Below are 21,870 nucleotides of genomic sequence, written 5' to 3' on the forward strand. Positions count from 1 at the left end.
TCATTATGTAGTGTCCTTCCTTGTCTCTTGTAACATTCTTTATTTTAAAGTCTATTTTATCTGATATGAGTATTGCTACTCCAGCTTTCTTTTGATTTCCATTTACATGGAGTATCTTTTTCCATCCCCTCACTTTTAGTCTGTATGTGTCCCTAGGTCTGAAATGGGTCTCCTGTAGACAGGATATATATGGGTCTTGTTTTTGTATCCATTCAGCAAGCCTGTGTCTTTTGGTTGGAGTATTTAATCCATTCATTTTTAAAGTAATGATCAATATGTATGTTCCTATGAACATTCTCTTAACAGTTTTGGGTTTGTTTTTGTAGGTTCTTTTCTTCTCTTGTGCTTCCCACTTAGAGAAGTTCCTTTAGCATTTGTTGTAGAGCTGGTTTGGTGGTGCTGAATTCTCTTAGCTTTTGGTTGCTGTTAAAAAAAAAAATTCTCTATCAAATCTGAATGAGATCGTTGCTGGGTAGAGTAATGTTGGTTGTAGGTTCTTCCCTTTCATTACTTTAAGTGTATCATGCCATTCCCTTCTGGCTTGTAGAGCTTCTGCTCAGAAATCAGCTGTTAACTTTATTCATGTTCCCTTGTATGTTATTTGTCATTTTTCCCTTGTTGCTTTCAATAATTTTTCTTAGTCTTTAATTTTTGTCAGTTTGATTACTATGTGTCTCGGCATGTTCCTCCTTGGGTTTATCCTGCCTGGGACTCTCTGCGCTTCCTGGACTTGGGTGGCTTTTTCCTTTCCCATGTCAGGGAAGTTTTTGACTATAATCTCTTCAAATATTTTCTCGGGTCCTTTCTGTCTCTCTTCTCCTTCTGGGACCCCTATAATGAGAATGTTATTGCATTTAATGTTGTCCCAGAGATTCCTTAGACTGTCTTCATTTCTTTTCATTCTTTTTTCTTTCTTCTGTTCTGCAGGAGCAAATTCCACCATTCTGTCTTCCAGGTCACTTATCCTTTCTTCTGCCTCAGTTATTCTGCTATTGATTCCTTCTCATGTATTTTTCATTTCAGTTACTATATTGTTCATCTCTGTTTGTTTGTTCTTTAATTCTTCTAGGTCTTTGTTAAACATTTCTTGCATCTTCTTGATCTTTGCTTCCATTCTTTTTCCGAGGTCCTGGATCATCTTCACTATCATTATTCTGAATTCTTTTTCTGGAAGGTTGCCTATCTCCACTTTAGTTGTTTTTCTGGCGTTTATCTTGTTCCTTCATCTTGTACATAGCCCTTTGCCTTTTCATCTTGTCTGTCTTTCTGTGAATGTGGTTTTCTTTCCACAGCCTGCAGGATTGTAGTTCTTCTTGCTTCTGCTGTCTGCCCTCTGGTGGATGGGCTATCTAAGAGGCTTGTGCAAGCTTCCTGATGGGAGGGACTTGTGGTGGGTAGAGCTGGGTGTTGCTCTGGTGGGCAGAGCTTAGTAAAACTTTAATCCACTTGTGTGCTGATGGGTGGGGCTGGGTTCCCTCCCCGTTGGTTGTTTGGCCTGAGGCGACCCAACATCAGAGCCTACCCGGCTCTTTGGTGGGGCTAATGGCGGACTCTGGGAGGGTCACGCCAAGGAGTACTTCCCAGAATCTCTATTGCCAGTGTCCTGTTCCTCACAGTGAGCCACAGCCACCCCTGACCTCTGCAGGAGACCCTCCAACACCAGCAGGTAGGTCTGGTTCAGTCTCCAGTGGGATCACTGCTCTTTCCCCTGGTTCTGGATGTGCACAGTAGTTTGTGTGTGCCCTCCAGGAGTGGAGTCTCTGTTTCCCCCAGTCCTGTCGAAGTCCTGCAATGAAATCCTGCTAGCCTTCGAAGTCTGATTCTCTAGGAATTCCTCCTCCTGCTGCCGGACCCCCAGGTTGGGAAGCCTGACGTAGGGCTCAGAACCTTCACTCCAGTGGGTGGACTTCTGTGGTATAAGTGTTCTCCAGTCTGTGAGTCACCCACCCAGCAGTTATGGGATTTGATTTTATTGTGATTGCGCCCCTCTTACCATCTCACTGTGGCTTCTTCTTTGTCTTTGGATGTGGGGTATCTTTTTTGGTGAGTTCCAGTTCTTCCTGTTGATGATTGTTCAGCAGTTAGTTGTGATTCCAGTGCTCTCGCAAGAGGGAGTGAGAGCACGTCCTTCTATTCCACCATCTTGAGCCAATCTCTGTTTTTGGTTTTTGTTTTTTGGTGGCCATGCCATGCGGCTTGTGGTCTCTTAGTTCCCTGACCAGTGGTTGAACCCAGGCTCTCGGCATTGAGAGTGTGGAGTCCTAACCAGTGGACTGCCAGGGAATTCCACATATTGTTAATAAGTCTTATTACAGTTGATGTTAACTTTAATCACTTAAGATTGTGTCTGCTGGGTTTCTCCACTGTAAAGTTACTATTTTTCCCTTTGTAATTCATAAATGTCTTAGAGGAAATATTGTGAAACTATGCAAATATTCTGTTTATCCGTAAACTTTCACCTATTAATTTTAGCATTCATTGATGGGTCTTGCCTGTAACAATAACTAATGTGGTATTTGTCTAATGATGATTTTGTATTTCCCTTCTTGTCTCCACGTATTCATTTAAATTCTTCTAGAAGGAAAAACTGTCCCTTCTCCCCCATTTATTTATTTCATTTATTCAGTTGTTTATTTGTATCAGTATGGACTTGTGGATATTTACTTTATCCTAAGGATTATATTCTAGTATTATTTTTACTTTGTTTCTCAAATTTTTCTAACCTTGGCCACTGGGAAAATTTTCAGGTTGACTCTTTTGCCCTTTCAAAATCCTTTTTTGAAAAAATCCTTTATTTCTCTGGCACCACAAGATGTTCCAGGCTCATCTTATATTTTCCCTGCCCTAGCTCTGGAATCAACCACTTCTATCAATACATGGAACCCTGGTTCCATTTGTTGGAGGATAATATTTGGAAAGCAAGATCTGGGTACTAGCTGTGCTCACTGCTACTGGGGTATCATGTTTTCTGGGCCCTCTCAGCAGACAGAGCTGGGAAATAGTTGTACATATACTAAGTACACATACACACACATTATATTTGTTTCTGTGTCTATCTATATGTGTACACATTAAAATCCATTAAATCATACTGATACATCCAATTCCAGTGCAGCAACACGGGGGTCATGCTTTCCTCCCCTTTCCTTAATTGTCACTTATTTCTCTATCTATCTGTATATATATTAAAATAATTGTGAGTTCATAACGATAACTTCAACCCTAATCTAACACCATAGGTTTTAGTGTAGCCTTTCCCCCTTGCTTGTTTATACCTGGAGCTTATTATCTAAATTATATTTACTTATTTGTTTAGTCCTAATATACTATAAAAGTAGTTTCAGAATTGGTAACATATACTGCTGTGGAAACAAATTTACTAGCTACAGTGTAATATTTGTACAGTTATTTTTGTTTTCAGCCTTACTCAGCCAAAATTGTTTTCCAGAGTTACTTAGGTTGGTTCTTTTCTTCCCCTTCCCCTTCCATGTGATTATGTTATTCATGTGTATTATTGTTAGTGAACCTCTAATTTAGATTTCCCCAGTGTATGTGGGTATAACTGAGACACAGGGGGAAATCCGCTTTCCACACTCCTCAGGCTTTTATGTAGACTTGGCTGGAGACAGGATGTCCTCTGGTAAACACCGCCAGAGTAGCAGGCCCTCTGGGCTCATTATCTTGGTCCCAGTCCACATTCCTAGCCTGGCTCTGAAGGAGCTGAAGCTGCCCTTGGGTGATGAAACTTGGATACTCAGCAGCCTTAAATATGACCACAGAATAAAAAGCGGGAAAATGCCTACCTGGCTTGCAGTGAGCGGTTAGATAGCAGGAAACTGTCAGCACCCTCAGAATGGTTCACTGGCACAAACCCAACGGCAAACTATATAATTCGCAGGAAGACTTCAAAGAATCTGTTTCTAAGGGTTGCTCTAGTTCAGGCCCTTTTAGGTCCTGTATTCTTTGTGCTTTGACTCTAGGTTTGTTCTGCCAAACACCTTCTTAACATCACATTTGGGCCATATTATTTTTTGGGGTGTGTGGGTCAGAAATTTATTTATTTATTTATTTTTAAACATCTTTATTGGAGTATAATTGCTTTACAATAGTGTGTTAGTTTCTGCTTTATAACAAAGTGAATCAGTTATAAATATGTCCCCATATCTCTTCCCTCCTGTGTCTCCCTCCCTCCCACCCCTCTAGGTGGTCACAAAGCACCAAGCTGATCTCCCTATGCTATGCGTGGGCCACATTATTTAATAGGAGACTTTCTGAGAGAAACAGAGCAGGCTCTCTTACCAAAACACAAGTTCAGGTGCAGCACTGTTCATGCCTCTTTCCCACTCATTTCATTGCCAGGTCTCTTTATTTTGTCAAAAACACTTGTTTTTATATAGAAACTTTCTACTTCCATCCTATCCTACTTTCTCTTTGATCTTGCAGTGAAATCTCTTGGGGAGGTTCAGCAATCCACATGTCAGTGCTAATTAGCAGAAACAACAAGGGATTAAGTATGAAATTCTTATACTGTTTGGAAAGTGGCCTTCTTAATTCTTACCCTATTCTGAAATACATTTTATGTTTTCTTCAGATAAAAAAATCTATGTTCTTTCCTGCTTGTAAAAGTTGAAAGCAAAGAAAGATGCGTTGACACTAACTAAATCTTAATTCTAGTGGGGGAAGGTTTTGAGTTGCTTGTTTACTATCTCTGTTAGAGGATAAGATAATAATGACCCAAAGGAGGCATTGTTGATGTTATGCTTGTGGCATAGTGCCTTCCAGGAGGCTGCCCTGAACTAAACTGAGGGAATGTGGGAATCCATAGAAGAGAAGCCTGCATTTTTTTTTTTTCTTTCTTTCAAGGTGTTGAAAACTGTAGTTAAGAACCTCATTTATACAGCCTGATTCCTTCCCAAAAATCTTAGTTTTAGCAGGACTGCCTACATAGCACTGAAACACAACCATTCCTGAGCTGAAACATAGCAGTTGCTGCTATCGTCTCAGCAGTGTTGTCTTACGTTTGGGGAAGAAAATGAAGGAAAAACCTCTTTGCAAATAAAACTGCAGAGTAAGAGAAGTGTTGGGCACACACACGAAGAACATTGGGATTCATGTAACTCTCCCCTCTAAACATATTGCCAAGGACATTGTGTGCTGTGCATTTCAGGAGGGCTTTGATGCATTATTATATATAACTTCATACAGCCACTCTGTGGAAAATTTCCAAATAAAATTTTGTTGCTGTTGGTAAAGAGGTTGTTTAGTTTGTTATTGTACTCTTCCTTACCCTGTGAGTAACCCAGGTTTTCCATTCTCACAGAAGGGACAGCGAGAGCCAGTTTACCAAAACATTGCAAGAGTGTTTTGCTTTTCAAAACACCGTTTTGATCCCAGAGGTTCTAATTCAAAAGTATCTGATTTTCTTTTTTTTTTGTCTTCTGGAAAAAGTACTGATTAAATTCTGCTTTTAAAAAGTTAAGAAAAGAGCCTTTGGCATAAATGAAGCCCATTCTCTAAAATTATGCAGCGTAGAGTATCTTTTCCCCTAAACACTAGAAATTTCAGGTGAATATTTATACGGATCTTAAGAACCATATGGGTGAGGAACAAATGACATCACATCATCGCCTTACTGTCAGAGACCCCTAGAGGTGAATCCAGCATTTGTCTAATATATTCTGAAGTCAGCTGTACTTTTGGCATAGTGGGGCATGCTTGGAGTGGGAAAGATGGGCAGAGAGTGGAAATTGTAGAGGGAGGAAGAAGGTCTAGAAGGGAAAGGAAGATGAAAGAGAAGCTGATGAGCAGTAGTCCTGCCTTCCCTAAAGACATAAGGTCATGAAAATTGGTTCAGGCTTTGTTGGGAAAGGAGCCCTTTCCTAGTCAGGTTATAGGCTGTATTGTGGTCATTCTTCTTTAAAAGATCCCAGAGCATTTTATTGGTTAAGAATTTAATATGATGAGACTAAGCAGTTGCTTTCTGAAATTCTGCTACTTCTGCAGTGAAACAGAATTAGATAAATACAGCAATATTATTGATTGAAACTTCTTAGCAGAATTAAGAAGAATTTACAAAATGTCCTTTTGTTAGTAATATATATCAATGCATTTATGGGTGAAATGATACAATGTCTGATGTCTGGAATTTATTTTTAAATACTCCAGGAAAGAAAAGTGAGTGGAAGAGAAATGAAACAAAATCAGCATAATTCTGGTAATTTTTGAAGCTGAGTGAGGGGTTTATTCTTCTGTTCTCCTTTTGGGTATGTTTATGAAATTTCTGTATTAGAGTGAGGGTTTTTTTTAAGTTTAAAAAATGAAGGGGAAAAAATTAAATACAGAAGTAAAATGAGCATCACAGCTTCCAGTATATAACAAAAGTAGCTTTTTGTCTGTAGCCAGTGTTACCATTTCACATTGCAGTGGTTGTCAGAGTTTAGGCTTTTCCATGGAACCCAACAGCAAGTCCAGGTCTTAGCACAGTGTGCTGAAAACTGAATGTATTTTCCCTAATGTATTTATCTATAATAGTTATGGGAGTGTATATGGTTGGCGGTAGGGGACACAGTGATTTCCTCTCTTTTCTTTGGGGCAAAATTATGAAAATCAGGGATATGATGGAATATAGGGGACTGCTTTTCAGTGCTGCTTCTTCCCAGGGGCATTCATTTCGTCATGAACAAGATCCTCCTCTCCACCCATCAAATACTTCTTAGCATCTGTGGGGTCTTCTGCCTTGCTGTAGTGGTCCTCAAAAAGGAAAAAGGGAGTGGAGGATGGCTTTCTTGGGTAGTATTAGAGCATCTCTCTGTTCCTTTAGGTCTGGGAGCAGCCAGGAGTCAGCTGGGCCCTTTATCTCCAACCTTTGGTCCTTGTCCGGCGCCCCTTGACCACCAGTTGCACCAGTTAGTTCCATTCGGCAAAGATAAACTGTAAACTTGTTGACATTTTTGTCCTCTTTACAATTCATTGTTTATTTTTCCATGACTGAGAATTTTGATGCAATTATCACTGAGCTTTCTGACAAAAGGGAAATAGCTGAGGAATTTTGATGAGTTACCCACTTCATTAATCAGAATAAGCATCTCTAGTGACAGGGTTAGAATTACAATGAAGATTAGATAGCAAATTGCTGTTCCACCTAACGTCAGTCATTCCCAGTGACAGCAGTGTGATTACACTTCAGGGAAGAGCTTTTCTTGCCAACAAAACAAGGGTAACTCCAGTGCAGGTAATAAATTTAGCAGGGTGAGCTGTCATTTCTTCTCTTGAGTGGAATCCTTAATGACCAAATGATGTCTCGTGGAAGATTTTGATTTTGAAAGGAGAAAAGCATTTCACTTAAAAACTTTCTAAATTTCACTTTTTAGTATTTTATTTTAAAAATTATTGTAGATATGTACTTAGGAGCAGTTCTTCCTACAGTGATTTTCAGTATTTTACTTACCTGTAACAAGCCGTAATTATCACCACAACTATAATAAAGAGATGGTAGAAGTTACTAAAATAACGCATGACTGTATTTGAGAATCTATCAGAAATAAAAACATGGTGCAGAAATAAATGAACTAGGTAAGAAACGGAGGAAGGTCAGACTAGTTGTCCATCTAGTTCAAACATTAAGTTATCTGGCTTAAGCAGAAGGTGTTCCTCTTCTGACCAGTTGCGGTTTTAAATAATAGTTCTTGTCTCAAAGAGCAAAGGGATAGAGCACTGCTGTAGTTCGAGTGTAGAACTGAAGAGGAAAAGCAGGCCTGAGCGCTGCAGGGACGCCACTTGGGGGAGGGTAATAGGAAATGTGAATAGATGGTGACTGTGAACTATGCCACTTCTTGTCCCTTCTAAGTAGGAGTGGAGTGCTAGCATCTTCTCCCAGAGAAGACAGGACCAAGAATGTTTTCCTTTCCCGAGTATTTTCCTCCAAGCACATTTATGGGACTCCTGTTTGCCTAAATAATGTTTGCTGTGAATCAAGAATAACTAAGTGGCTATTCTTGATTCATACTTTTATTTTTTTAATTTAATTTAAATGGGATTGCTCTTTTGAGTAGGCAGGAAAAAAAAACCAATGGCAAGTTGATTTCAAGAAAGCAGTTACTGTATGAGTATGTCACTTTGCTGCTATTAACTTCTGTGTAGTGAAACTGAATTATAGACCTTCAAAACCGATCATTTTGCTCTCACAGTCTAAACTTAAGTATTTTTAAAGAAATATATTGACTATGGCATTTACAGACTCAAATTTTCCCCCTCTTAAATTCAGATATTTTCCAGCGGTGCTTTTCTACTGTAGTAAGTTGTATATCAAGTTCTTTCTCTTTCAGAAAACAAGCAAGTAATTTGTTCTTCCTCTTTAAAAGAGACTTTTTGCCTAGTAGATTAGGGTCATCAGGATGCCTGAATGTTTTGGATTTAGCCTTAGGTATACCACTAACTCTTTGCTTTGTGAATATAGTCATTATTCGTTCTCTATTTGAAGTTTGGCTTGGTAAGGTAAATCATAATATCTGCAGCCTCTCTGTTTTGTAATGATGGTCTATGAGTCAATAAAATAGTACATGTGAAATGCTTTGGACTAGAGAAAAAAAATGTGGAAATCCAAGAAGGACACTATTAATAGTGCTATTATTGTCAAGGTGGATTATGTTTGTACTATTTAATCATTAGAAATATTCCAGGAGTTAAAATTAGAGATAACTACCCATACATAGACTATTTCATCAAGTCTTTTAAGAAGAATCTCTTAAATGAATCTGGTAAATAGATAGATTTTCTTTTGACTGTGGTGCACAAGTTAACACCGGTTTTTTTTCCCCCATGCTGTATTTTGTGGGATAGATAAGCAAATGATAATGCAAAAAGCACACCCTCTCAACCAGGAAGCTGTGTGTCTTTTCCTTGTTATGACTGAAGGCATATCTTATATTCAGCAAATTTCCCTTCATTCATTCCTCCCTTCCTCCCTGTTCTCTTGCTCTCTCCCTCCTTCCCTCCTTTCCTTCCACAGAATCTAAGGTGAAGGTCTAGGAAACGTGCCCTCGTTTGACATAATGGAAAGGGAACGGGGCTTTTTAAAGACTGCCATGGTTTCTCCTAATGGAAAATTATAATAAAGAAGATTTTGTCGTTTGTCTAAATGGGAATATAATTGGTTTCTTTTGTAGAAAGTATTTCAGGCCAAATGGGCTATTTCTAAGAAGTCTAGCCTGTGCTCTCTCATGTTATTGGTCTTTTAATTTATATATTTTCTCTCCCTATAACCTTTCAAAAATAGAGATTATATCTTAAACAACTTTTTTCAGAATTCCCAAATTCAAACACAGCTTACTAAATGTTGAAATAGTGAAAGACAAGTATTTTTAAAGAGAAAGAAGCAATAAATAGGGCTGACCCTGATATGGCTACCAACTTCTCGAAGCTGGTCAGCAGGCATCTCCTATACCTCCCAGAGTCACTTCCTGTGAGGTTACTTTCTGCTTCAGTGTTCCTCACATGTGGTACTCTCGGATCTGCCAGTCCCTCCTTCTGGAGGCTCACAGTCTTGTGGAAACTGGTAAACAGGTGATTATAACACAGTGTGATGACCATTTTGACTAAAGAAAGCATAGGTTGCTCTGGGAACACAGTGGAAGGGCACTTACATGTGGGGAGAGTGATTGGTATTAGGAGGGCTTCCTGAGAGTGACTCTTGAAATAGGCAGAGAGAGGGCAGAAAAGGACAGAGAAATTACTATGACCATAGATAGAAAAGCACAGAACAGTGTGGTTGGTATAAGACCAAGAGCTGAAAGTAATTTGATATAGTAGGAGCATAAAGTTTGCTGTGAAGATAGAAGATGTAGGCAAGGCCTAGATCGCAGAGATTTTCTTAGCCTAGGACCGTAGGTACTTCTCTGGAGACATGCTTAGGGTCAGTAGACCTTGTCTGATTTGTTGTCAGATACATATAGTGGAAGAACGCAAGCAGCCCGCGTATCTAGCTTCTGTAGGAGTGTTCACCAAAGCCCTGACGTGGTCAGTGGTAGCCCAGCTGAAGCTGTTTTTAGCCATCTTGTTCCCAGGGACCAGAGACCCCATTCCATCCTGTGGGATCTCCCATGTTCATTTGTGCAGGACATCAGTGGTGATAATGGTTAATGGTATTTTAAACTCTAAGACAGCCTGGCAGGGGAGATCTGTTGGAAGCAGGCCTTTCAAGTCTCTCTAACAAGCCCCTTAACTTAGATCTTAGTTGTGACGGTTACTCCAGCTCTGAATAGGACTGGTGCCTTACAACGAGAATTAAATGTTTTAGTTTGCCATGAGGCTGATAGTGCCTTCATTGCATGGCTTGAATATTTCCTGTCATTTGAGCATAAAGCAATTGTCTGTTCCCCTTCCATCAAGACAACAGTTCCTAGATTTGTTAGAAAAAGTGTGAGGCGGATATCTGAGGACAGGGTTCTCACTAGTAGATATTAGAAACCCTAGTACTGATTTTCCAATGTTTCCATTGCAGTGTCAAAAACGGTATTTCTCTGCCTGGCACAAGCTGATTCTTGATCATAGGATTAAGCTGGGGAAAGCTGGGACCCTGTCTGACTGGAAGTTGCAACTGAGGGTCCTGCGGGCCTGGAGAGACTACACAAGATCCCAGAAGTTGGGGCGGGAGACTCAAGCCATGGAAAATGACCTTAGGGAAGAAAACAGGTACTATTACTTATGCCATGAAAATCCTTCTAGTATGTTTATGTAGGACATCTTTCCTCCTGAAGAATCCAGAAATAAGCTCTAAAAATGCTGTTCACTGCAATCATCTCATCTACTTATAATATATGATAATCACTGTTTTTCTCTGTTACATCCCAAACTAGAAAATTGTAACGGAAAATTATAAGCGAAAAAAAATTTTTGATTAAAATATACCAATGTACATGCTTTCCTATTTTAAAGGAAGCAAGTATTATGCTTTTTCCCTTATCCTTTGATGTAGTATCATTGCACCCTGGACCATCTTACAATTTAGAAGACAGAATTTGGCTTATGCGGTAGTAATTCTCATTGAGAGAAATCACTGTCTGCACATGGAATGTTAATTAGGCAGACAGGGAACATTCATCTGGGAAGGCAGACCTGGCAAGGGTGATTTCTCCCTTCCCCCACACCTTCTTTAGAGGTTTTGGACACCTTTATATCAGCTCCCTCTTAGGCTTGTGAATGACACAGAATTTGCCTTCAAATAAAACTTTCTTTGTTCCATCATCCTAAAATCAAATACATTTTCTTCTTTTCATTTCCAAGGTCAACTTTGCATTCTTGAACCGAAATCATAGATGTAGAAGGAGCCATTTGTTTATTGGTTGGGGGAGCTGGAGGGAGCAGTTCACGGTCTTACGTTTAATCACTTTTCTACGAGCAACTCTGTTATTCCTTCTGGGTGAAAAATTGGATGAATGGTATGTGAAAGTATCGTCATGTAGAAGGGAATGGCGCCCCCTGGAGTTGTGCATTCCTGTGACAGCATCAGGCCCTGGGGAGAATACTTAGGAGCCTGACACATGGCCCCTTGTCCTCAAAGAGCTCAGTTTTGTGGGGAAAATGAGATCTAGAAACAGTACAGGTATGGATTAACATTATAAACTTTGTAATGCATCTCCTTCTGCTGCTGAGAACTCAGTAGAGGGAAGTAACTGGGGAGGCTCCTACAGAGTGTCCGGAAAGACTTTATCAGGAAGATGGGTCTTGCTGGGCTCTGAACAGTAAGTAGGATAGTCCTAGGTAGAAAGAGGGAGATGAGATAATGGCATTACGTGTGGCTGGAAATCATCAAGCATGTGGTTGTCAAGTTCATCAACTTGTGGAAGGCCTTAAATGCTAGGGCAAGGAGTTTAGGCGTTCTTAGGTAAATAAAGGTGAATTCCTGAAGGTTTTTAAGCAGGAGGGTGACCTAGGCAGTTTTCCTTTCCTACACTATGCTGGGGGAAATCTTCAGTGGGAAAAAAAAAGCTCTTTCACAATTTATGTCTAAATTTTCAGGACCTAGTGATTGATCCAGGGAATTGGGATGATAACTTACTCAAAGCTGGATTTGTTGGATAAAGAAGAGAAATTGGAGGTGTTGGTAAGGGGAAGCATCATGAGTGAGGGCATAGAGGGAGTGGCAACTAAGATGTTAAAGGTAAAAGTGGTCTGTGAAATTCACATGCCAGAAGAAACTTGAAGAAGAAAAATCTGAAGAACTTCAGATTCCATTCCAATTAAACTATTTAAATATAAAAGCACTAAATGGGGATTTCATAATAGCATTATGTGCCAATTTTTTTTAAAGATCCTCTTAGAACTTCTTGTCTCATATCTGTGAATTATTTTCAAGTGTCTATTTTTAAATGTTCAGAATGGGTGCTACATTTTTTTAACTGTCAGAGTTAGAAAATATTTAACTTATAATAATTTTTTTTACTATAAAACTTTAGAGCAAAAAGTTCTTAGAGTAGGAAAGCACCTCAAGGAGCATCTAATCCAGCCCCTCATTTTACAGATGATAAAAGTAAGGCACAAAAAGGATAAACAACTGTCTCAAGTCATAAAGTTACGAGTAGCCAGTCCAGGACTAGAGCCTGGCCCTTTCGATGCTGAGTCAGATGCTTTTTCCTATAACATGCTGCTCCTAGGTAAATAGCATGTAGGTGATGGCTCCCTAAGACAGTCATGTTTTTCAGTTATTTTGCAGTTGACTTCAGATGATGGTAGATGTAAAACAAGAGCAATAATGAACAAATAACAAGTCATGCTAGAAACATATAAGAAAGGAGCTCTTAGATACAAACTGTCCTTTATGCTGCTTTCCTACAGATCCCAGGCTCTCTGCATGTTGTTCTTTGTTCTAGAGATTGTTTTAGGAAATTGTTAGGTGATTTTGTTCAAAGAAGGTTGGAATAATAGAGTTGGAGAAAAAAGCTCAAAGGTAGCTACTATCAATACAAGCAGAAACCAAGAAATGTCAGTGGGATCGGGGGTGTCAGAAGAGCCAGGACCCTCTTTACCGTGCTCATCGGAGTCTCTCCCAGTTCCTCTGTGGACACCAAATACATAATTGTTGAAATAATAGGTGAGTTAGTGGATGAATGAAGAGCTCAGTTGCTTCCTCTCCTGCAATTTAACTCCATAACATTCTCAAGCACTTTTTTCTAAATAGTGGGATCAAGGGATAGAGCGCATTTATTGTAAATGGGTTACTCATTGTAGCAACTAAACTCTTACCAGATTGACAAGACATAGGTGGTCCTTTGGCCCATCCACCTGGACATGGAAATCATTTGCTGTGTCTGTTTCTCAGATGTCAACTGTGTCCTTAGCCTCCAGCTCTTGAGTCCACATTTGTTTTTGCCACTTGAGCTTTCCTCTTACTGGCTATGCAGGGCCCAGCCTTTTGGGCTTCTTTCTTTGCCTTCTTTCCTTTTTGTTCTTCCCACTTTCTCTCTGGAGCAACAACAGATCCCTCGCTTCTTCTCATTCACGATTTAGCCACCATATTTTCTTTTTTATAAATTTATTTATTTATTTATTTATTTTTGGCCGCATTGAGTCTTCGTTGCTGCGCGCGGGCTCTCTCTAGTTGGCGGTGAGCGGGGGCTACTCGTCATTGCGGTGTGCAGGCTCCTCATTACAGTGGCTTCTCTTGTTGTGGAGCACAGGCTCTAGGCACATGGGCTCAGTAGTTGTGGCTCGCGGGCTCTAGAGCGCAGGCTCAGTAGTTGTGGCGCACAGGCTTAGTTGCTCTGCGGCATGTGGGATCTTCCCAGACCGGGGCTTGAACCCGTGTCCCCTGCATTAGCAGGCAGATTCTTAACCACTGCGCCATCAGGGAAGTCCAGCCACCATATTTTCTTACTGAGCCTGTGCTCAGAGTCTCATTCCACTCCAAGGTCACCCATGTATTTCTTCTAAAAAATGTACCTTGCTTTCCCTAATAGGAATTTTTGTCCATCTCTTTTCTTTTAAAAGTAGTTATGGTAATGGTGTTATAAAATTTCAATACAATATTGTAATACAATTGCAACATTAACAAATATTCCCAAACTCTAACTAAGGATTCAGTCACTCAGGCAATACAACAAAATTCTGGTACCCACGCTAAATTAGACCCTTGGACATGGTGGTATGGGAATTTGAACTGTATTTTTAAATTCTTTAGCATATTCATTTCTGAAAGTTGGCTCCAGATCTTTCATTCCTCCTCTCTCCCTTCTTCTCTCAATTTACAGCCAGCCCTAGACAAATTGGGAAGAAGCAGGGTTTGTTTCAACATCCTCTACCCACCCTTCCTGAGCCTTGGTACTCAGTACCAAATACTTTGGGCCTTTCCTGGAACAGGCTTTTATCTCTTCCCTGTGTCCCTCTATCCCCTCATGCTCTGTCTCCGTACTCCTCAACTGATGTTATCCCTCCCAGGAAACTTATACATTAATAGGCATTGTCTGGAGACAGTGCCCAAAATGTAAGTGATGGGGATTTGAGGGTACAGTGGCAGGCCAGTAGAAAAACTGGCCCTATGATGTCCCTTAAACCATGGCATTCATTCATTCACTCATTCATTTATTCTGTTTGATAGCATATATTCAGTCAGTCAGCTTTACTGATGCTTACTGTGTACTAGACTTCTTTTGGCCATGCCATGAGGCATGTGGGATCTTAGTTCCCCGACCAGGGATTGAACCCGGGCCCCCTGCATTGGGAGTGTGGAGTCTTAACCACTGGACTGCCAGGGAAGTCCCTAGACTCTTTCTTAAGTACCAGCAGGGGTACTCCTGCCTTCTAGGAGTTTTCAGTCTAAGTGAAGAAGTTAAAAATTTACCCAAATACTAAAAATAATTGCAACAGAAGGCACAATAATATAAAAACTTAGGAGTGACATAGACTTGGCTATCATGCATTACAATCCCCCAAGCAGCTTTTTAAAAATAGAAACTCTTTGGTCCCATCTTCTGAGAGAGACAGATCGTGGCTAAGTAGAAGAGAGCACTTTTCAGTTTAGGGGAAAACTGGTAAACCAGCACATATGCAGCTTGTGTGGGAACAGGCTGGGGTGAACCCGCCAGGCTAGCCTAGGGGTGGGGAGACTGAATTGAAAAGAGACTGTCAGATATTCCCCATTCCCAGCACTCCTAATTTCAGCGTGCGTTAGGGCAGTCATTTATGGAGCACCTCTGTTAGTCATGGTCCATTGCCCTTCCCTCCGTGCTCACCTGGGTATCCAGTTGAGAGGCTAGAAATTGCATGGCATCTGAAGCTGATAAAGCTCCTGGTATCTGCCAGAGAGGCAGGAGGACCAGACTTGCATTGACTGGCTCACTTTAAAACTCTTTAAAACAGAACTGTGTTATCTTCCACATTTTCCCTGGGGGGCTACCTGGTGCATTTCTGAATGCATTAGCTTATGCATTCCTATTCCTGCTGAACCTGCTCGTCCCAAATGCAGCTGTTTGCATCATTGCTATTTGTATGTTCTGTTCAGATTTCAGCACTCGATCAGATCAGTAGTATGTGGTTATTTATTTGTCATTTCTCATTTCCCTTTAAAAAATTCAAGACACTTTTTAGATATCTAGTAGTCTTGTCCTAAGATAGTGTTATTACCTTACATGTGAATTTGTTCTATATTTTCAGGTTCTTTTTAAAATTTAATTACATCTTTAAAAACAAAAGCCTGTAGGACAGGCAGTATAGGGCTTGTTGTTGTTAGAGTGACACCATCTTTGAGGAGGAATTTAGATACCTTCAGCTGCTTGCCCAGTGTCCTATATCTAGTTGGTCTTGCTCTGACTCCTGTGTTTTAGAATGTGCATCAATAACTGAGTATCATTTGAGGTGTTGATTCTAAGCATCCTGGTTCATATTTAAATTCCTATTTAAACCTATATATCGTATATTCTTAGTTCTTTAGAGACAGTCTTTCTCTGCATGCAGTTGTATAATTATAATGATCAGTTTATAGACCCTTGCCAGAAATTCCCTGATTTCAGCTTGGAAACATATTGGGATAGGATGTTTTCCATAAAGAAACTCTGTCCTTCATTTTATGATTATCTGGGAACTGTGGAACCATTTCTTTGGGTTAGCATGCCCAAGTAAATCACATCTGACTAAGCTTTTAAGAAATTTAAGTGATTTTTCACTTTCAGAAATATTTGTGTTTTTAGTGTCATCATTTAAAAAGTATAGAAATGGGGACTTCCCTGGTGGCGCAGTGGTTGGGAGTCCGCCTGCCAGTGCAGGGGACGTGGGTTTGAGCACTGATCCGGGAAGATCCCACATGTCACAGAGCAGCTAAGCCCGTGCGCCACAACTACTGAGCCTACGTGCTGCAACTACTGAAGCCTGCGTGCCTAGAGCCCGTGCTCTGCAACAGGAGAAGCCACCGCAATAAGAAGCCTGCGCACCGCAGTGAAGAGCAGCCCCCGCTCACGGCAATTAGAGAAAGCCCATGTGCAGTAACGAAGACCCAACGCAGCCAAAAATAAATAAATAAAATAAATAACTTTATAAGTGCATCCATTCTTTAAAAAAAAGTATAGAAATGGACTTATCTGCAATATAGTCACTCTGCTGAAGTGAACTGCAAGCGAGCAAGAGTACAACCAGTCTTGTCTCTGGATCCCTAGCTTCTGTGTTCTTACCCTTCCCATGAACATAGATATCTTAAGTACATCTTCAAATCTCCTGCATGATCATGATAGAGAGGGCTCTAAACACAATAATTAACACGCAGTTTTTAACCCACCTTTTTTTTTTTTTTTTTACTGTTTAGTCTTTTTGTTATATTTACCAGAAATATTTTTCTCTTTGCCTTTTCATACTGTCCAAGTAACCCTCTCCTTGACAGTCAGAACTCCAGTGTGGCTTTTGGCTGTTTATGCTGTAAAAACATGAAATTAACTCATCAAGTAAATTTCACACTCCTCCTTCCTAAGCAGATTGATGTAAATCAAATTTTACATTAATCAGACAGAGCAACATATGTCTTCTAGTCTGTGGAAATACATGATTTCCACTTACTTGAGTAAAATGCCATCAGGTGTTTTGTTTGTTTCACTACTTAGACATTGATATTTTTGGAGCTTTGTTCTTACCCTGTGTTGCTACGCTTATTTCTTTTAAAATTTTTATTTCAAGGTTGTTCAGTTTCAGATACTTTCTTTTTTTCATCAAAGTAAAATATTATATATAGATGTTTATTACCACCTATATTGTATTTTTATTATAAAAACCATCAGTCAATCATATTTATTATCTATCATTGCATTAGAAAGAAGCAATTATATATAATGAAATATGCTCTTGGCAGAATTGCTGTTAGCATTTACCCTGAATTCTATTATTTCAGTCAACACTACTCTCACTAATTGGTTGTTTCACCCAACTTCTCCGACATAATGTTAAATTCTGTGACTCTAGAGTAGTGTTTCAAGCTAAGGGTTTTAACTCATTAATGGGTCCTAAAATCAGGCTCAAGATGAGGCATATTTTTTAAAAAATAGAAAAGAAACATTGGAGTACATCTCTGGTAGTAAGGGTGAATATCGTTTGGTGGAACCTTTGTTTCAATTATATATACTTTTGTTTCATGCACATGTACACACATCAACTTATTTTGAAGTCATAGTGTGACACTTTTTTCTTTAGGTGGCAGTCAAAAAAGGTTAAAAGTCACTTAAGCACTTAAGAACTGTAGAAATGTTCTTCTGACTCATTGGCTTAAAATGTTACGACTTTTTTGATATGACCCCAAAAAGTCCATGAGGTGGGTTAAACATTATTTATGTTTAACAGAAATGGATATGCAAATAGTGTTGTAGAGACCTTATTCCAGTCATCTTTACAAGATAAAATCACGTAGGTATCTAAACAATCAGATCTTAAACCTCGAAACTGACCCCGGTTGCGACATAAGTTCCAAGATCTACAGCTTACTTCTTCAGAGACAATAATCATCCACTTATAGATTGATCTCAGAAAGCTCTACACTTGAATTCTCAACTGGCTACCACAAACATGTCTCCTATTGGAGAGTCCCTTTGGGAGGGGAATGTAGCTGACAGTTCCCAACTCCACTCAGGCACGTCCTCTAACATCATGAAGTTTCCAGGAATCAAAAGGAGCTCCTCCTTAGGAATAGAGTGAATCAGACCCCCTACTAGACTGTGAGTGAGTTCTCTGAGAGCAAGTGCCTGTGTATGCCCTTCACACGTTTCTAATGTTCAACAAGTGTCTTCACAAAGCAGTTCTTCATTCACTCAGTTTATGGCTTTGGTAAATGAGACCTTCTCTATAGAGAGCCTTTCCCTGACCAAGTCCTTCTTTCACAAGATCCACCCTCATAATTTCATGTTGATTTTTATAAGTCTTATACTTAATTATTGACAATTCACTTGTTAAGTTTCGTTCCTTTCTTTTTCTCCCAAACCTCTTGTCTTCCTTAGATTTGCAAGTATAGCTGAATATCTCCCTCATGTATGCATATTTTTTAAAAGCAGTTATTTGAATACCTATTCTTTCTGCTCCTTCTCCTCCAAAAGCTCTCAGAAACTATTTTATGGTAATCAGAAAATTTAATATGCCTTAGTGATGTGATAGAACAGAACAGTCACTCTTCTGAAGCAATGCCTTGAGGTGCCAATGACTTCTATGAGCAGACCCTTTGCCTTGGGGAGCTTTATAAAATGATTCCTTTGAGCTTAAATAAAAGAATAAGCTGGAGCTAAAATGGAGCATTTCTGGGACTCCTTTGGACTTGTATTTCATTTATATTATCAACCAAAAAGCAGTAAATGGCTTCTTTTTTTTAATGGAAGTGCTTTGTTTCTTAGAAAACAACAACTGGCCACTGACTATAACCGGAAACAAGTTCTCCGACACCATTTTGCAGAATGGCAGCATTGGCATCGTGCAGAGATCCAAAACAGAGAGCTGGCTGTTACAAAGGAGGAAACTAGGAAGAAAATGAATGAGCTGCTGAAGGCAGCATCACTAGGGAAACTCAGTGCAAACGTGTCATCAAGCATCAGTCCACTTGAGGAGGCAACAGCCATGGAGGATCCACCTAGAAATGGAGAGGTAAGTTGCTTTTCCTTTGCTTAGTCTTCCTGCTTTTGAGCTTTATACTTGTATAGCCTGGGGTATGTTAGCTGTTGTCAGGTTGCCTGGCCTGGGCTATCTAAAAGATGAGAGCTGCTACAGTGCACAGAGTTTACCTTTCAGTCAGTGTTGATTTTCTTGAAATGAATCCTCTTTTATAATCACATACAAACTGGTATAGTTGAAACTTGGTAAAGACGTAATATAGACAGGGAATTTAAAACAACTAAGCGAAAGACTTTCAGGAACAGATATATAAAGCATTGTTTACAACTCTTGAACACCTCTTATTTGATTGTCAGGCATTTCCTTTCTAAATGAGCTTGTGACTTATAAGACGGGAATGTTTAAGTTTTTATTTTCCTAATAAGAAGAATCATATGTATTAATTGTAGCAATTTGGCAGGAGAAAATGACAGAGGAAAAAGAAAAGTAGGCAATAATTCTATCATTTAGAGATAACCACCAATAAATAACCACATGTCGAAGTATAGCCATCTTGTCTTTTCTCTATTCAGGCATATGCAGACTTTTCTCTTTAATGTTGTATTTAGCTTTTAAATTTTCTTCAGTCAAGTCATTGAGGATATCTAATCTGTCATAATACAGGAAAAGGAAGGTCATTTTTTTTTTTTTTTTTTTTTTTTGGTTTGCAGTGGGATCATCCCAGACCGGGGCATGAACCCGTGTCCCCCGCATCGGCAGGCGGACTCTCAACCACTGCGCCACCAGGGAAGCCCAAGGCCATGTATTTTTTCTTCCTTTTTTTTTAGTTGAAATACAGTTGATTTCCAATATTGTGTTAGTTTCAGGTATACAGCACAAGTGATTCAGTTATATATATATATTTTTCAGATTATTTTCCATTATAGGTTATTACAAGATATTGCATATAGTTCCCTGTGCTATACAGTAAATCCTTGTTGCTTATCTGTTTTATATACAGTAATTTGTATCTATTAATCCCATACTCCTAATTTATCTCTCCCCCTTTCCTTTTCCCTTTGGTAACCATAAGTCTGTTTTCTATGTCTGTGACTCTATTTCAGTTTTGTATATACATTCATTTGTATTATTTTTTAGATTCCACACATAAGTGATATCACGTAATATTTGTCTTTCTCTGTTTGATTTACTTCAGTTAGTATGATATTATCTAGGCCCATCCATGTTGCTGCAAATGGCAATATTTCATTCTTTTTTATGGCTGAGTAATAGTCCACTGTATATATATATACACCACATCTTAAACCAGTCGTCTGTTGATAGGCACTTGGGTTGTTTCCATGTCTTGGCTATTGTAAATAGTGCTGCTATGAACATTGAGGTGTATGTATCTTTTCAAATTAGAGTTTTCATTTTTTCTGGATGTATGCCCAGGAGTGGGATTGCTGGATCTATATGGTAGCTCTATTTTTATTTTTTTAAGGAATCTCTGTACTGTTTTCCATAGTGGATGCGCCAATTTACATTCCCACTGACAGTGTTTAAGGATTCCCTTTTCTTCACACCCTCTCCAGCATTTATTATTTGTGGACTTTTTGATGATAGCTACTCTGACCAGTGTGAGGTGATACCTCATTGTGGTTTTGATTTGCATTTCTCTAATAGTTAGTGATGCTGAGCATCTTTTCATGTGCCTGTTGGCCATCTGTATGTCTTTGGAAAAATGTTTATTTAGGTCTTCTGCCCATTTTCTTTATTGGGTTGTTTGCTTTTTTGATATTGAGGTGTATGCATTGTTGTATATTTTGGTTATTAACTCCTTGTCAGTTGCATTGTTTGCAAATATTTTCTCCCATTCAGTGTGTTGTCTCTTCATTTTGTGGATGGTTTCCTTTGCTGTGCAAAAGCTTTTTAGTAGTTTGATTAGGTTTATTTTTGCTTTTATTTCTTTTGCTTTGGGAGCCTGATCTAAGATAATATTGCTATGATTTATGTCTAAGAATGTTTTGCCTATGTTCTCTTCTAGGAGTTTGATGATATCATGTCTTATATTTAGGTCTTTAAACCATTTTGAGTTTATTTTTGTATATGGTGTGAAGGAGTATTCTGATTTCACTGATTTACATGAGATTGTCCAGCTTTCCCAGTGCCACTTGCTGAAGAGACTTTTTTCTCCATTGTATATTCTTGCCTCTTTTGTCATAGATTAATTGACCGTAGGTGTGTGGGTTTATTTCTGGGCTGTCTATTCTGTTCCATTGATCTGTATGTATGTTTTTGTGCCAGTACCATGCTGTTTTGATTACTGTAGCTTTGTAGTATTGTCTGAAGTCTGGAAGTGTTATGCCTCCAGCTTTGTTTTCTTTCTTCAGGACTGCTTTGGCAATACTGGGTCTTTTGAGATTCCATATAAATTTTAGGATTATTAGTTATAGTTCTGTGGAAAATGTCATGAGTATTTTGATAGGGGTTGCATTTAATCTGTAGATAGCTTTGGGTAGTATGGCTTTTTTTTTTTTTTGCGGTACACGGGCCTCTCACTGTTGTGGCCTCTCCCGTTGTGGAGCACAGGCTCTGGACACACAGTCTCAGCAGCCATGGCTCACGGGCCTAGCCACTCCGCGGCATGTGGGATCTTCCTGGACCAGGGCACGAACACGTGTCCCCTGCATCGGCAGGCAGACTCTCAACCACTGCACCACCAGGGAAGCCCAGTATGGCCATTTTAATAGTATGAATTATTCCAATTCAAGAGCATGGGATATCTTTCCATTTCTTTGAATCACCTTCAGTTTCCTTTATCAGTGTTTT

General features: G+C 39.4%; 1 protein-coding gene across 7 annotated transcripts in view; it reads left to right on the forward strand.

Moving 5' to 3' along the window:
* The window catches only part of CCDC191 (coiled-coil domain containing 191), a 102,611-nt gene that overhangs the window by 31,933 nt on the left and 48,808 nt on the right, over positions 1–21,870 (forward strand). For all 7 annotated transcript variants that reach the window (XM_024735390.1, XM_024735391.1, XM_024735393.1 and 4 more), the window contains exons 8-9: positions 10,499–10,689; positions 18,846–19,092. In XM_024735390.1, coding sequence (XP_024591158.1) covers positions 10,499–10,689; positions 18,846–19,092 — 438 coding nt within the window. The remainder of the gene's footprint in view (positions 1–10,498; positions 10,690–18,845; positions 19,093–21,870) is intronic.

The sequence above is a fragment of the Neophocaena asiaeorientalis genome, unplaced genomic scaffold (genome assembly GCF_003031525.2).
Source record: "Neophocaena asiaeorientalis asiaeorientalis breed wild unplaced genomic scaffold, Neophocaena_asiaeorientalis_V1.1 scaffold136, whole genome shotgun sequence".
Lineage (NCBI taxonomy): Eukaryota > Metazoa > Chordata > Mammalia > Artiodactyla > Phocoenidae > Neophocaena > Neophocaena asiaeorientalis.